The sequence below is a fragment of the Cervus canadensis genome, chromosome 7 (genome assembly GCF_019320065.1).
Source record: "Cervus canadensis isolate Bull #8, Minnesota chromosome 7, ASM1932006v1, whole genome shotgun sequence".
NCBI lineage: Eukaryota > Metazoa > Chordata > Mammalia > Artiodactyla > Cervidae > Cervus > Cervus canadensis.
In genome coordinates, this window is record NC_057392.1 from 17,907,454 (window position 1) to 17,920,197 (window position 12,744).

At 45.2% G+C, this 12,744-nt stretch overlaps 1 protein-coding gene across 1 annotated transcript in view; it reads right to left on the reverse strand.

Moving 5' to 3' along the window:
* Positions 1-12,744, reverse strand: part of DSCAM (DS cell adhesion molecule) — an 806,431-nt gene that overhangs the window by 143,967 nt on the left and 649,720 nt on the right. The window contains exons 12-14 of the mRNA XM_043474457.1: positions 8,639-8,835; positions 6,797-6,893; positions 5,921-6,049 (exon numbers count right to left, since the gene is read on the reverse strand). Of these exons, the coding sequence (XP_043330392.1) occupies positions 5,921-6,049; positions 6,797-6,893; positions 8,639-8,835 (423 nt within the window). The remainder of the gene's footprint in view (positions 1-5,920; positions 6,050-6,796; positions 6,894-8,638; positions 8,836-12,744) is intronic.

The window sequence follows — 12,744 nt, forward strand, 5'->3', positions numbered from 1 at the left end:
GGCCAAAAATGCCACTTCTGATCTCAGATTCCGAAGTGCACACGGACTGGTCATGGGTTATAAACAAAGTGTGCTTGAGAATACCACACTGAGCATTAAAAACAGATCCCAGGGAAATTCTGACACTTGAGGATGGAACTGCAAATTGAAATACAAATAAAACTAGCAAGAACACATGATAGACAAAATAAAGATACTTCTTAGGAGGAATATGTCACGAGCAGAAAGGCATGCCTAGAGATGGAGTTGGAGGATGCAAGTATGGATGGGAGATTTGGGGTAAGGACATGAGCAGGAAGAGCAGGGTGAAGAATGAAATGCTTGTGAGGACTGATTACAGGTCTTGCCCAATGGAGGAAGGGGAGGGTGGTTTCTAGACTCCCAAGTACATGTAGCATTGAGGAGATTGTATAAGTCATACAAAGATGGTTTGTAAGGTGTCTGTTTACTGAGATGTGGGTTGGCTAAAGGGACCTGTAGGAGATGCTGAGGCTCCCAGCACAAGTAAGAGTGGAGAGTTGCTGCTTCTGGGGTCCAAGGGGGTCAAAGGGAGGAACTGTACTTCTGGGGTGTAGACAGGACTGAAACCTCAGAACAGGGCCCCTAATGGAAGCTGTACACAGAGAACAGTCTCTGTGGGAACTTTCTGCACTGTTCTCTAGGTCTGCCATTGGGCAGGAGAAGGAGAAGGGGGTGGCAGAGGATGAGATGGTTGTATAGCATCACCGACCCAATGGACAGGAGTCTGAGCAAACTCTGGGAGATGGTGAAGGACAGGGAAGCCTGCCATGCTGCAGTCCTTGGGGTCACAAAGAGTCAGACACAACTTAGCGACTGAACAACAACAACCCAACAACTCTGAAGTCAGAGGGAAGTGGAGTCTGCATGGTGTGGACCACGGGGCTCAGCCTCAGAGAGAAGAGCAGATGCCGGGTTTGGGCAGAAGTCAAGGTGGTGGGCTGAGAAAAGCTGGAAGCAAGGTGAACTCAGGTTTCGGAGCAGCGTCTTCTCACTGGGTGCCCTGCTAGACATTTTACAAGGGTGACTTCTGCAGTCCCCATATTTATGGGCACATTGGAAACAATTCAAAGCTTTCTGACAACTGCACTTTCATATCCATGCAGTCAGAATCTCTGGGGGTGGTACTTTTAAAAAAATTTGTGCTTTAAAAAATACCTCTCTCTCTCTGGGAGGTTGTAGCATGTGAGAGCCACAAGGGCACCTCTGAGATTCATGGTGCTATTCCTACCAGGGAGAAAAACAAGCCTCAGAGAGGGTAGGCAACCTGGTCTGGTTAACAGAGCAAATAAGTGGTGAAACTGGGTAATGAACCATCTGACATTAAAACTGGCATCCATATAGAACCTCATGTGGTTAGAACCACATGAGGCTCCATCCATGACTTAGCATCAGGCATTTAATTGTTTAAACAGTTAGTAATTGCTTCTTGGCATGAAAGCTATAACAAACCTAGACAGTGTATTGAAAAGCAAAGATATCACCTTGCCAACAAAGGTCTGTGTAGTCAAGGCTATGGTCTTTCCAGTGGTCATGTACAGTTGTGAAAACTGGCTGGTAAAGAAGGCAGAGGGCCACAGAATTGATGCCTTCAAACTGTGGTGCTGGAGAAGACTCTTGAGAGTCCCTTGAACTGCAAGGAAATCCAACCAGTCAATCTTAAAGGAAATCAGCCCTGGATACTCATTGGAAGGACTGATGCTGAAGCTGAAGCTCCAATGTTTTGGTTACATGATGTGAACAGCCAACTCATTGGAAAAAACCCTGATGCTGGAAAAAATTGAGGGCAGAAGTAAAAGAGGGCATCAGAGTATGAAATGGCTGGATGGCATCACTGATGCAATGAACATGAACTTGGGCAAACTCCAGGAGATGGTGAGGGAAAGAGGCCTGGCGTGCTGCAGCCCATGGGATCAGGAAGAGCTGGACACCACTGAGGGACTGACCAACAGCTCTCTGGGTCATTCTGCTGCACAGATAGAGTCTGGACAGACTGCATTTTCGATTGGATTCTGACAACATCCTCATGAAGCGGGGATTTTTATTTTCATTGTGAAGGTCAAGAAGCTCAGACCCTGTCGTTGAGGTGTTGAGAAGTGAGGCTGGGATTTGACCCCATTGTGTTATCCCCAAGTTCTAGGCCAGCTTCCTGCAGCATGGGACCTTCAGAAGGTCTCTGTTGGATATCTGATGAGACTTGATTTCAATTTTCTAGGAATCTGATGGAAGTCTCACGTGCTTAGAGGAAGACTTCTGATGAGCTTCTTACTTGGCACGTGCTTGTTGATGAGTCCAGCTTGAAGGGGATATGACCTGAGTCAGGAGGACAGCAGATCATCAGGGACAAATGTTAGGCAGTGAACTTCATTTGGAGAAGAACTGTTAGAGGCTTGAATAAGTGAGGGTGATCCAAAGTCTGAGAGGCAAAATTATGCAAAAGGTAGAAAATGAAGACGTGGCTCGGAGGACGAGACCTATGGTGTTGGGCGAGAGAAGGAAAGATCAGCATCTGATGAAGCCACTTCTGCTCTGTCTTCTCCTTGGACAAGAGCCCTTGTGTGAAAGGAGGGGGGGACTAAGGCACTAACCCGGGAAGTGACTTGTGAGGCCTCGGGGGGAAGGCACCCAAGAGGGGATGTGGGAACATGGCAGGCTGCCCTACAAGAAGGAAGCAGACACAGTAGGCTGCAGGCTGATGGGCTGGGCTTGCACACGGGGCAAGATGCTGGAAGGGGATGGAAAGGGGATCTCGGTGTCCACCTGGAGGAGAAGCAGTGGCCACTAGGAGCTCCCAGTATGTGGCAGCCATGGAAACCAGCAGGACGCAGCCTACATGAAGAAAGTCAAAGGTTCCAAACGAGGGAGGTGATGGCTCCTTTGTGCCTGGGCCCAGTCAGATGACCCCAGGGGTGCTGCCACGGGGCCTGAGTGGAGCTGAAGGGCCAGGTGATGGTCCGAGGAGGAACACGCAAAGGGACTTGGGATATTTTATTTTTCTTGGCAAATGGAAAAACTAAGGCATGTCATCTGTTTTCAAACCATGCAAGGGAGGTCATTTGATCAAAGAGTTTAGGGGTGGGAATTCAATCCACAGCAACGTCATAAAAATGTCAGAAGCTCTCATTAAGAAACTTAATGGAATGCCATTAACAATAACAAAAACATGTGTTTATGGAACTAAATAGTTGATCCTGAAATTATACATGGGAAGCTAAGAAAACACTGGAAGGGAAAAGTTGCAAGGGTAGGCTAGCCTTACCAAATATTAAGACATAAAGCCTCTATGATTAAAACAGTCTGGTACTGCTGCATTAGTACATAGGTAAACCAATGGAATAGAAAAGTCCAGAAATAGACTCAATTACATATGGAAGGGGGCAGCAAAAGATGAGGTGGTTGGATGGCATCAACGACTCAATGGACTTGAGTTTGAACAAACTCTGAGAAGATACTGAAAGACAGGGTAGATTGGCGTGCTGCAGTCCATCTGTCACAAAGAGGTGGACACAACTGTGTGACTGAACAACAACATATGAAAACTTAGTATGTGATAAAGGCAGCATCTGAAATCACTGGACCAAGGTGGATTTTTAATAAATGATGTTGGGGCAACAGAAGACCCATTTTTGGAAAAGAGAAAATCAGATCCATCTCTCCCAGTGTACACAAGAGTAGACTCCAAATGGACTGGAGATCTCAATTTAGAAAAGGGAGGGAAAGAAACACAAAACAATAGGAGAAAACAGGCTGATTTATTTTATAACCAGAGTGCAGAGAATGATTTTTCTAACTTCAGTCAAAACCCAGATGCAATAAAAGAAAATATTGATAAATTAAAAAAGACACACAGACACACAGTTAAATATGAGTTCACACATCTTCCAGGCAAGGAAAGGAGAGAGACTGCAGGAGGACATGAAAGGGAGGCATGGGCTTAAGTGTGGACCTAGGATGCATCCCTGTGGAGGTCAAATGAGGAGTGGGGTCTAAGCAGCAGGTGGGAGTAACCATAGTCATTATGTGGTCCAGGGATGGGAGGGCAGCCTTTGAGGGACCCTTGTCACAGGTGATGCTGTGGTTGCCCATTTCACAGAGGAGGATGGCAGCGGGGGTGGTTACAGCTGGTTAGAGATATGGCCAGACACACGCTGAACCCAAACTCCCTTGAGGAATCACTGGATCATCACGAGCACCTGTAAATGACCGATCCCCTGAAGACAGGGAGGCGGGTAGCTGCTCCCCTGACTGGCTTTGCGGGCACTGGCTCCCAGACCTGCAGTCCTTCTATTAGTGCCGACCTGCGAGGCTGGTGGCGGGGGGGGGAGGTCTGTCCGTCTCTCTGTAGACTCTACAGAGCATCCCCACTGTGTGTGTGCTGCTGCCGAGTTTTCATTCTTGCCCTCAGTTTCCAGGCTGTTCTCTGCAAGAACATGCCCGCCTCACCTAAGAAACTTCAAGACCCAGATCTCAGAACTTCTCCATCTTTGGTTCCATCCTGACCTTATTTCTTTGGAACGAAGGCAGGGCCTCCTCTCTGCCCTTGGCCCTGGGCAAGCCCGTTGGTCCTGATTTCTGAAAGATCCCTGCTGGGGTCAGCACTGCCCTCAGCTTGCTCACCGGCCGCCCTCTACCTCCATCTCCTGCATGGGATCTGTTATGTTTCCAGGGGACAGTGTGACCACAGCCACCATGCTCCTCTCAGGAGGCTTCCTCAGGGTCCATGGAAGCAGCACCCCACTTCCAGGTCTCTGGCTGTGGCTCAGGGGACCAAGCTGGTCACCATACCTCTTCTGACTTCTTTTCTTATGCGTCTCTAACCCAGGACTTCTAGCCATCCTCAAGCACTATTGCTATGACTTCTATCCTTGGTTTGATGCAAGCTGTTTTCATCCTCAGTAATTCCTTTCCTTAACCCCCACCCTTAGCCTTTTTCTGGACTCACTTCCTCATCCAGTCTCGCACTTTCCCCTACCCTGCCCCTTGCCTGCTCCTAGAGAAACATTTCTGCCCACCTGATCTGCCTTTCCACATGCCACCAGCTTAATTTTTTGCTCATGAGATAAATGTGTCATGACAGTGTGCTGTGAAATGAGGCACGGCACCCAGGAAGTGAGAAACGAGGCCACTTTCCCAGACTGTGAGACTATCAAACCCTCCAGAGCTGATGCTGCTCTAATTCCTCATGTCTTTGTGTCCAAGTCCAGACCTGGAGCCACAGTGGTGGTACCCTGCCCTCGGCCTGATGGGTCCTAATGTTCAAAGTGGCCCTGTCATTGTTGCTTTAAGATGATTAACTGGTGTGCCTGATGTGGTCCTGACAGCTGGTCTGTTTTATTTCTGGGCTCCTGGTGAGCCAGCCACTTGCCCAGAGGAAGCACAGGAGTGCTTGGCTGCATCTGTACCACCAGCCTGTCCCTGCACATCCAGGAGGTCCCTGCAGGGTCAGTGCTGTCTCAGCAACACGTGGCCCTCTGCACAAACCACCACGGCTCAGCTCAGCCCACGGACACTGAACGCAGCCAGGGCTCAGGGATGTGGACACGAGGGAAGCAGAGGGAAGATGGGAAGGTGGGAAAAATAATGCCGGTGGCCGGGTTGGGTTGGCAGCAGCCTGTGAACCCTTTGGTGGTGACAGGGCCAAAGTGACCCATGGGGAGGGAGCAGGATTGAGGTCCTGCTTGTTTAAGGAGAAAAGGAGCAGGGCTGACCCAACAAAGAGACCTCAACACAAAATCACTCCCACCAAAGGAAATGGGGGTGGGTGTCCTTCACGCAAGGAAAGAGAATGGCAAAAAGAGCTCCCTCTGAGTTTCCCAGAGTCCAGGTTGTGCTTACAATGAAAGGCAAGCAATTAAAGAGCTTCTGGAAGTGGAAGGACAGCTGGAGGAAATGAAGGACTTACCTGATTTATTTTTGCATTCAATGTCATAGCCCGTGATGGGGCTGTTCCCGTCAAAGCCCATGGTCCACCTGAGGGTGATGGTGCGCGCCTTCACGTCTTTGATCTCAATTTCAGGAGGATCTGGGGGCTCTGTGTGGTCAACCGAAAACCTGGGTTAGTTTGAACATCGTTCAGCCCTAAGATGCTAGTGAAAATGCCGAGTGACTCACAAAAGCTTTGTCAGCATTCAACACGGCAGACTTTTTTTTTTTTTAAACCTGGAAGTATTTTTTTTCCTAATTGCATTTTAGGATGGAACAATTTCACTTTTCCAAATTTGCCAATTTTCATAGCACTCATAAAGCTGGACCAGACCTGAGGATTTACATGTCACTCTTCTGGTCTGGCTTGGGATCTATTAATTCGGAAACTATTTTGGCCCCAAATATGAAACTTTCATTCAGATCATCTAGTTGTTTAGCCACTCAATCGTGTCTGACTCTTTGCAACCCCATGGACTGTAGCCCACCAGGCTCCTCTGTCCATTGGATTTCCCAGGCAAGAATACTGGAATGAGTTGCCATTTCCCTCCTCCAGGGGCAGAACATCTAGTAAGGATTCCTAAATTTGAACAAAAAAGGTACACGGTCTGGGCCACCCAGTCAGCTGACCCAGCTCCTTTATGGACTTTGCTCCCTCTGTTTTGGGGCTGCACCTTGGTATAATCGTGAGATCTGCAAAATGAAGCTTTAGCACCAACTTTGTTCAGATTCAACACCTTCTGAGGACTTGGAAGTGTGATGTGTCAAGCTGAGGCCACCCGGGCACCCGAGCCTGGGCACACACCTAGTGTCCTGACACGGGTGAGTTTCTCCCCCTAGGTTCTGTCCGTCCTACCTTGCACTGTGAGCTGAATTATTCCACGGTCCTCCCCGTAAGAATTGATAGCGTGACAGGAGAAGAAGCCAGAATCTTCTCTTACCGTTGGCAAAATCTATGTGTAAAGCAGAGAGAAATCCATCTTACCCAGAGGAATGCAGAGAGAGAACAACTCAAAGGGCTCTTGGTTATAAAAATCTCTCCACTCTCACTCTCCTCCCAGCCCCAAATACACACATAAACACACACACACAAGGACACACAAAACTGAGAACAAATTATTTCAGCACAATTGTAAATGTGCAGATGGATAGATTCATGTCAGCTGCCAGCTCATTAAATTGGATGTGAAATTTATGTAGGATGTCAGGTTCAGGTTGACATATATTCCACATACTCCCACTTTTTAAAATAAATCTCATAGTGGATTCTTTTTTTTAAGTTGAGAAAAATGTTTTTATTAAATGCCTTCTTTACATTATTGATACATGTATGTTTGTCTCTAAAAGACAATGATGAGCCTCAGCCATCAATTTCCAAAATATTCACAAGTCAGTAGAGCCCAACCTGATGGAAGTTTCTCTGCATCATTTGCAGAGTGTCCATCAGACCATAATGTACTATGTTTGTAAATATTTAAACAGTGTCATTGGGAGGAGTTTTGGTTAAATCTCATAGTGGATTTTTAAAACAGACAGAGCAATCCTGCCTAAACAAAACAGATCTATAAACATTGCAATAAAGGTTTGGTCTCCCAGGACTCCAGGATTGGGCCTAAGAGTGAATCAATATCCACGTTTCAAACACAGGGCTTTTTTTTTTTTTAATTTTTTCTCATGTGTGTCTTAGAGCATCATTTCTCCCCCATATTAAAAGAATCACTCAGCTAACTACCAGCAGTGCTAAAAATTCTGAGACTGCAATACTTTTTTATTCTGGGTTTTCCCCCAAGAAGCAAAATATTTTCCTTGTAATATTTTTGTGGCAGAGTCCTTCTGACTTTTTCTTCAGGAAGTTAAAAAAATGTGCACAGTACAGGCTGTCATTTCTCCAAAATTACCTGTCATTAAAAGATGCTGTTTCTCCAGATATAGAGAATAGACTTATGGACATGGGGAGAGGGGAGGAGAGGGTGAGATGTATGGAGAGAGTAACATGGAAACTTACATTACCATATGTAAAATAGATAGCCAACGGGAATTTGCTGTATGTCTCAGGAAACTCACACAGGGGTTCTGTATCAATCTGGGGGGGGGATGGGGAGGGATATGGGAGGGAGGTTCAAAAGAGAGGGGATATATGTATACCTATGGCTGATTCATGTTGAGGTTTGACAGAAAACAACAAAATTTTGTAAAGTAATTACCCTTTAAAAAAAATGCCATTTCTGTCCTTCTATTATTATTACAGTTTGTTTCCCTGCCATGTTGGCAATAATTTTACTCTTAACCACATGTAGGATAAAGCACTATTTTTGCAGGCTACTCTGGAATCCCTTTATATAAAAGTAGATAGTGTTTCATATATGTTTCTTTTCTTTGAGATTTTTTTTTGACATGGACCATTTTAAAGCCTTTATTGAATTTGTTTTCTGTTTTGTTCTTCTTATTAAAAAGTTGTTTGGTTTCTTGGCTGCGAGGCATGTGGGATCTTAGGCTTCCGATCCAACCAGGGATTGAACCAGCACCCCCCGCATTGCACTGGGAAGGCTAAGTCACTGAATCACCAAGGAAGTCCCGTTGTAACTGTTTCAAAAGGTGATTTGTGGCTTTCTCCCACATGCACTCATTTAAGTGAAAGGACAGGATTAGTCTGCCTGTGAAGGTGGGTGCTCATCTGTCCTGTTTGCCACGCTCTTACCTGCAGAGTAGAAATCACCTCCTCCCCCACCTCCTTGGTGGACACGAGATAACGGGCCATTTCAGGGTTAATGATCCGGTCCTCTTTCTCCCAGCGGACTATGATGGGCTTCTCACCATGGGCCGTGCAGCTCATTTCCTTCTTTTGACCCTGAGTGGCCAGGGTGGTGTTTGGGTAGGATGTAATCATCGCAGGAACTGAAAATCCAAAAATGACACAGCTTATTCGGCAAAGCAGGGTTCACGGTTTCCCCACCATAACACATGGCTCAATTGCATTTGAGATGTTTCCTGGATATGTATTGGCTGAGCAATAATCATGATCAAAAGAGTTGGAAGGGTGGCAGAAAAATGAAACTGGACTCAATGAGCCCCAAGCAGAAATTGCTGTGTGGTTTCCTATTTGTGTGTGTGTGGGGGGGGGGGGGGGGGCGGGAATTACTCTCTTCCAATCCCTATGGAAAGTAAATTTATGTCCCCTAAAACACACAAGAAAATGATGTGACTTACTTATTAGATAGGAAAAGGGGATTCCATTGAGAATTATACTCTTCCTTCCATAATCATCTACATTTCCAACTATCCTTGTCAACTATGGGAATTTCTGAAACCTTGTTAGTCATCTGATTGGCTAACCAATCCTTGAAGTCACCTCTTGGCATCCCTGACCCACAGTTCTGGAGACCTCAAAACCAGACTTCTCCCAAAGTTTATAGCAGGGAATCCCATCTCAATGTATTGAGAAAATGGGAAACTTTATTTGTGAAACTTGTCAAGTTCCCTCCCTCCATCTCAAAATTCCTCTTGATGAAAGTGAAAGAGGAGAGTGAAAAAGTTGTCTTAAAACCCAACATTCTAAAAACTAAGATCATGGCATCTGATCCCATCACTTCATGGTAAATAGATGAGGAATCAATGGAAACAGTGACAGACTTCACTTCCTTGGGCTCCAAAATCACTGCAGACGGTGACTGCAGCCATGAAATTAAAAGACACTTGCTCCTTGGAAAAAAAGCTATGACTAAACTAGACAGCACGTTAAAAATTAGAGACATTACTTTGCCATCATAGTCCATCTAGTCAAAGTTATGGCTTTTCCAGTAGTTATATATGGATATGAGAGTTGAACCATGAAGAAAGCTGAGTACCAAGGAAATGATGCTTTCGAACTGCGGTGTTGGAGAAGACTTGTGAGAATCCTTTGAACTGCAAGGAGATCAAACCAGTCAATCTTACCAGAAATCAGTCCTGAATATTCATTGGAAGGACTGATGCCAAAGCTGAAGCTCCAATACTTTGGCCACCTGATACAAAGGGCTGACTCATTGGAAACGACTCTGATGCTGGGAAAGATTGAGGGCAGGAGGAGAAGGGGGCGACAGAGGAGGAGATGGTTGGATGGCATCACCGACTCAATGGACATGAGTCTGAGCAAACTCCGGGAGGCTGTAAAGGACAGGGAAGCCTGGTGTGCTGCAGCCTATGGTGTCACAAAGAGTCAGACACCACTTAGGGACCGAACAAACAACATGCACTCAACATCTCTTCATAAGCATCCTGACGGTCTTCTTTCAAAAACTATGCAAGAAAGGAAGGCGGTGCTGTCATACTGAGGGAGCTTGGGGGCGGCTGTTGACACTGCCAGCAGGTTGACCGCTTTTGGAAGGATGTCCTCAGCAGTGGGTTCCAGCTCCTTGGGATGAACTCGAGAATGCTCACTAATGCGGGTCAGGTCATTGTTTCTGGTGAAAAATGCTTTTCCCTGAGAATGGCGAACTCCGTATTTGGATATGTTGTAAAACTACTTATAAATCTGAAACAGTTGACTTTTTCTTTAAAAAACAAATATGTTCTAAGGAGGCAAATTATGTGAGAGTCTCGATGCTTTCTTCTGCTTCTATAATCGCTTCAGCTTTTAATGATAGGAATTGTGTTTCTATAGTAAGATTCACTGGATAAAACTGAGAGCCAAAAATATGCAAGAAAATTAGAACGCTATTAATAATTAAAGTATCCAAGAACAGGCAAGCTTCTGTTATGTCTAGCCCACAGTGGACAGCTCATTGCTGAGGAAGACTTTTAGGTGACAAAATATTCATTTTCATTTGGATGTATATTTACATTTAGGTATATTATGAGATTTTTTTTTAATTTTGTTTTTGTTTTTTATTGAATGAAAGATTCTTTAAATTCTATAGCACTTTACAATTTTCAAAACTTTCACACACATGATTCCATATGATCCCATAATAACTCTTATTATAACTCTACCCCTGTCTTGCCTCTCCCCCTTTCCTCTCCCCACTAGTTTGTTCTCTGTATCTGTGAGTCTGTTTCTCTTCTGTTTTGGTCACTACTTTGTTGCATTTTTAGATTCCACATATAACTGATATCGAGTATTTGTCTTTGTTTGACTTATTTCACTTAGCATAATGCCTTCCAAGTCCATCCATATTGCTGCAAATGGCAAATTTTCATTATTTTTCTGGCTGAGTAGGATTCCATTATATATATATATATATATATACCATATCTTTTTTTATCTACCCATCTGTTGGTGGACATTTAGGTTGCTTCCATACCCTGTTGTAAATAGCACTGCTATGAAGATTGGGTGCATGTATCTTTTTGAATTAGTGCTTTTGTTTTTTTCAGATCTCTACCCAAGAGTGGAATTGCTGGGTGAGTTTAAAACAGGCATTTGGAGTCCTGGGTGGGCTTGTCCGGGATCTCAGGCAGACAGTGGGTTAATGTGGAACGGACTTACAGGGGCACTGTGGGACTTAGAAGTTAATGAGTCAGCTCGTGTCTGTGTCTGTAGAGGTTACACATCAGGGTTTGGTTTACTGTTTTATTGGCTGCCTGGATTCAATAAAGAAGTAGAGAAAACGTTGATAGTGAGGACTAGATGTCTGAGGCATTGCATTGTCCAGCATCCTAAATAATGAGAAATGATTCTTCTATTAATAGTATGAAACGTGAAAGTGTTTAGTCGCTCAGTCGTGTCCAGCTCTTTGCAACCCCACAGACTGTCTCCTCTGTCCTTGGACCCACCAGTCTCCTCTGTCCTTGGAATTCTCTAACCAAGAATATTGGAATGGGTTGCCATTCCCTTCTCCAGAGAATCTTTCTGACCCAGGGATCGAACCTGGGTCTCCTGCATTGCAGGCGGATTCTTTCCTGTCTGAGCCATTGGGGAAGCCCAGAAACAATTGAACAATTGGAGTGTGGCCCCCTGGTCCCTCCTGCAGAGAGCCAGTTCCTACAGCCCCCTTTGTTGAGCACAGAGAAGAGAGACTCCAGTGGCAGAGCTGTGTTCTGGAAATTAATCCACAGTAATGCCTCCCAGTGTGGCCGGCTGCTAAAGGCCACACAGAGGATTTCTCAGTGTATGCTATTTGCTAAATAAGAAAAACAAACAAACAAAGAAATGTGTCACATGGCAGGGTATGAAAAAATACAGATTTCTTGTGAAGACACCTTGAGTGTGATCACTTCTCGAATCTGGGGTATTTTACCACTCTCAGTACTTTATATTTCAATGAGAGTGAATCAATTCTGGAATAAGGGTTTCTGTCCGACCTCATGAGCTGCTACACAGGGAGCAAATGCATTCAGAAGGCTGGAGTCTGCCTGGAATGTAATTTCCTATCCTTTTGAAAGCTCCAACTAGAGGAACAGATTAGTGGTCTCCGAGAAAATGCCGCTGTGCTCAGAGCGCTTGCTTGTTGTCTGCCCTTTCCTTTTCTTACTAATGAAAAGCTTTATTGCTTTCTACATGGGAGAAGTACCTCGACTAAACCCTGGCCCTCCGGTGTACGATTTGTCCATCTTACCCTGCAAAAAAAAGCTTCTCTTTTTACTCATATTTCTCCTTCAGAGGAACACCCCCACCAAAATGGGTATTTTAGTTCTGGTTCATGGTCAGAAATGGTCTGACGAGCCCTTGTTCTGTCTCACCCAAGTATTCTCAGCCCTTTAAAGAGACTGATCATTTCACATCTCTTTGCAATGCTAATGTTTGAAGGCGCGACCTTTTCGCTCATCACAGTCACCAGTGCTGAGAGATGACAGCACATCAGTGGAGCAGGGCCCTCTGCAAGGGGC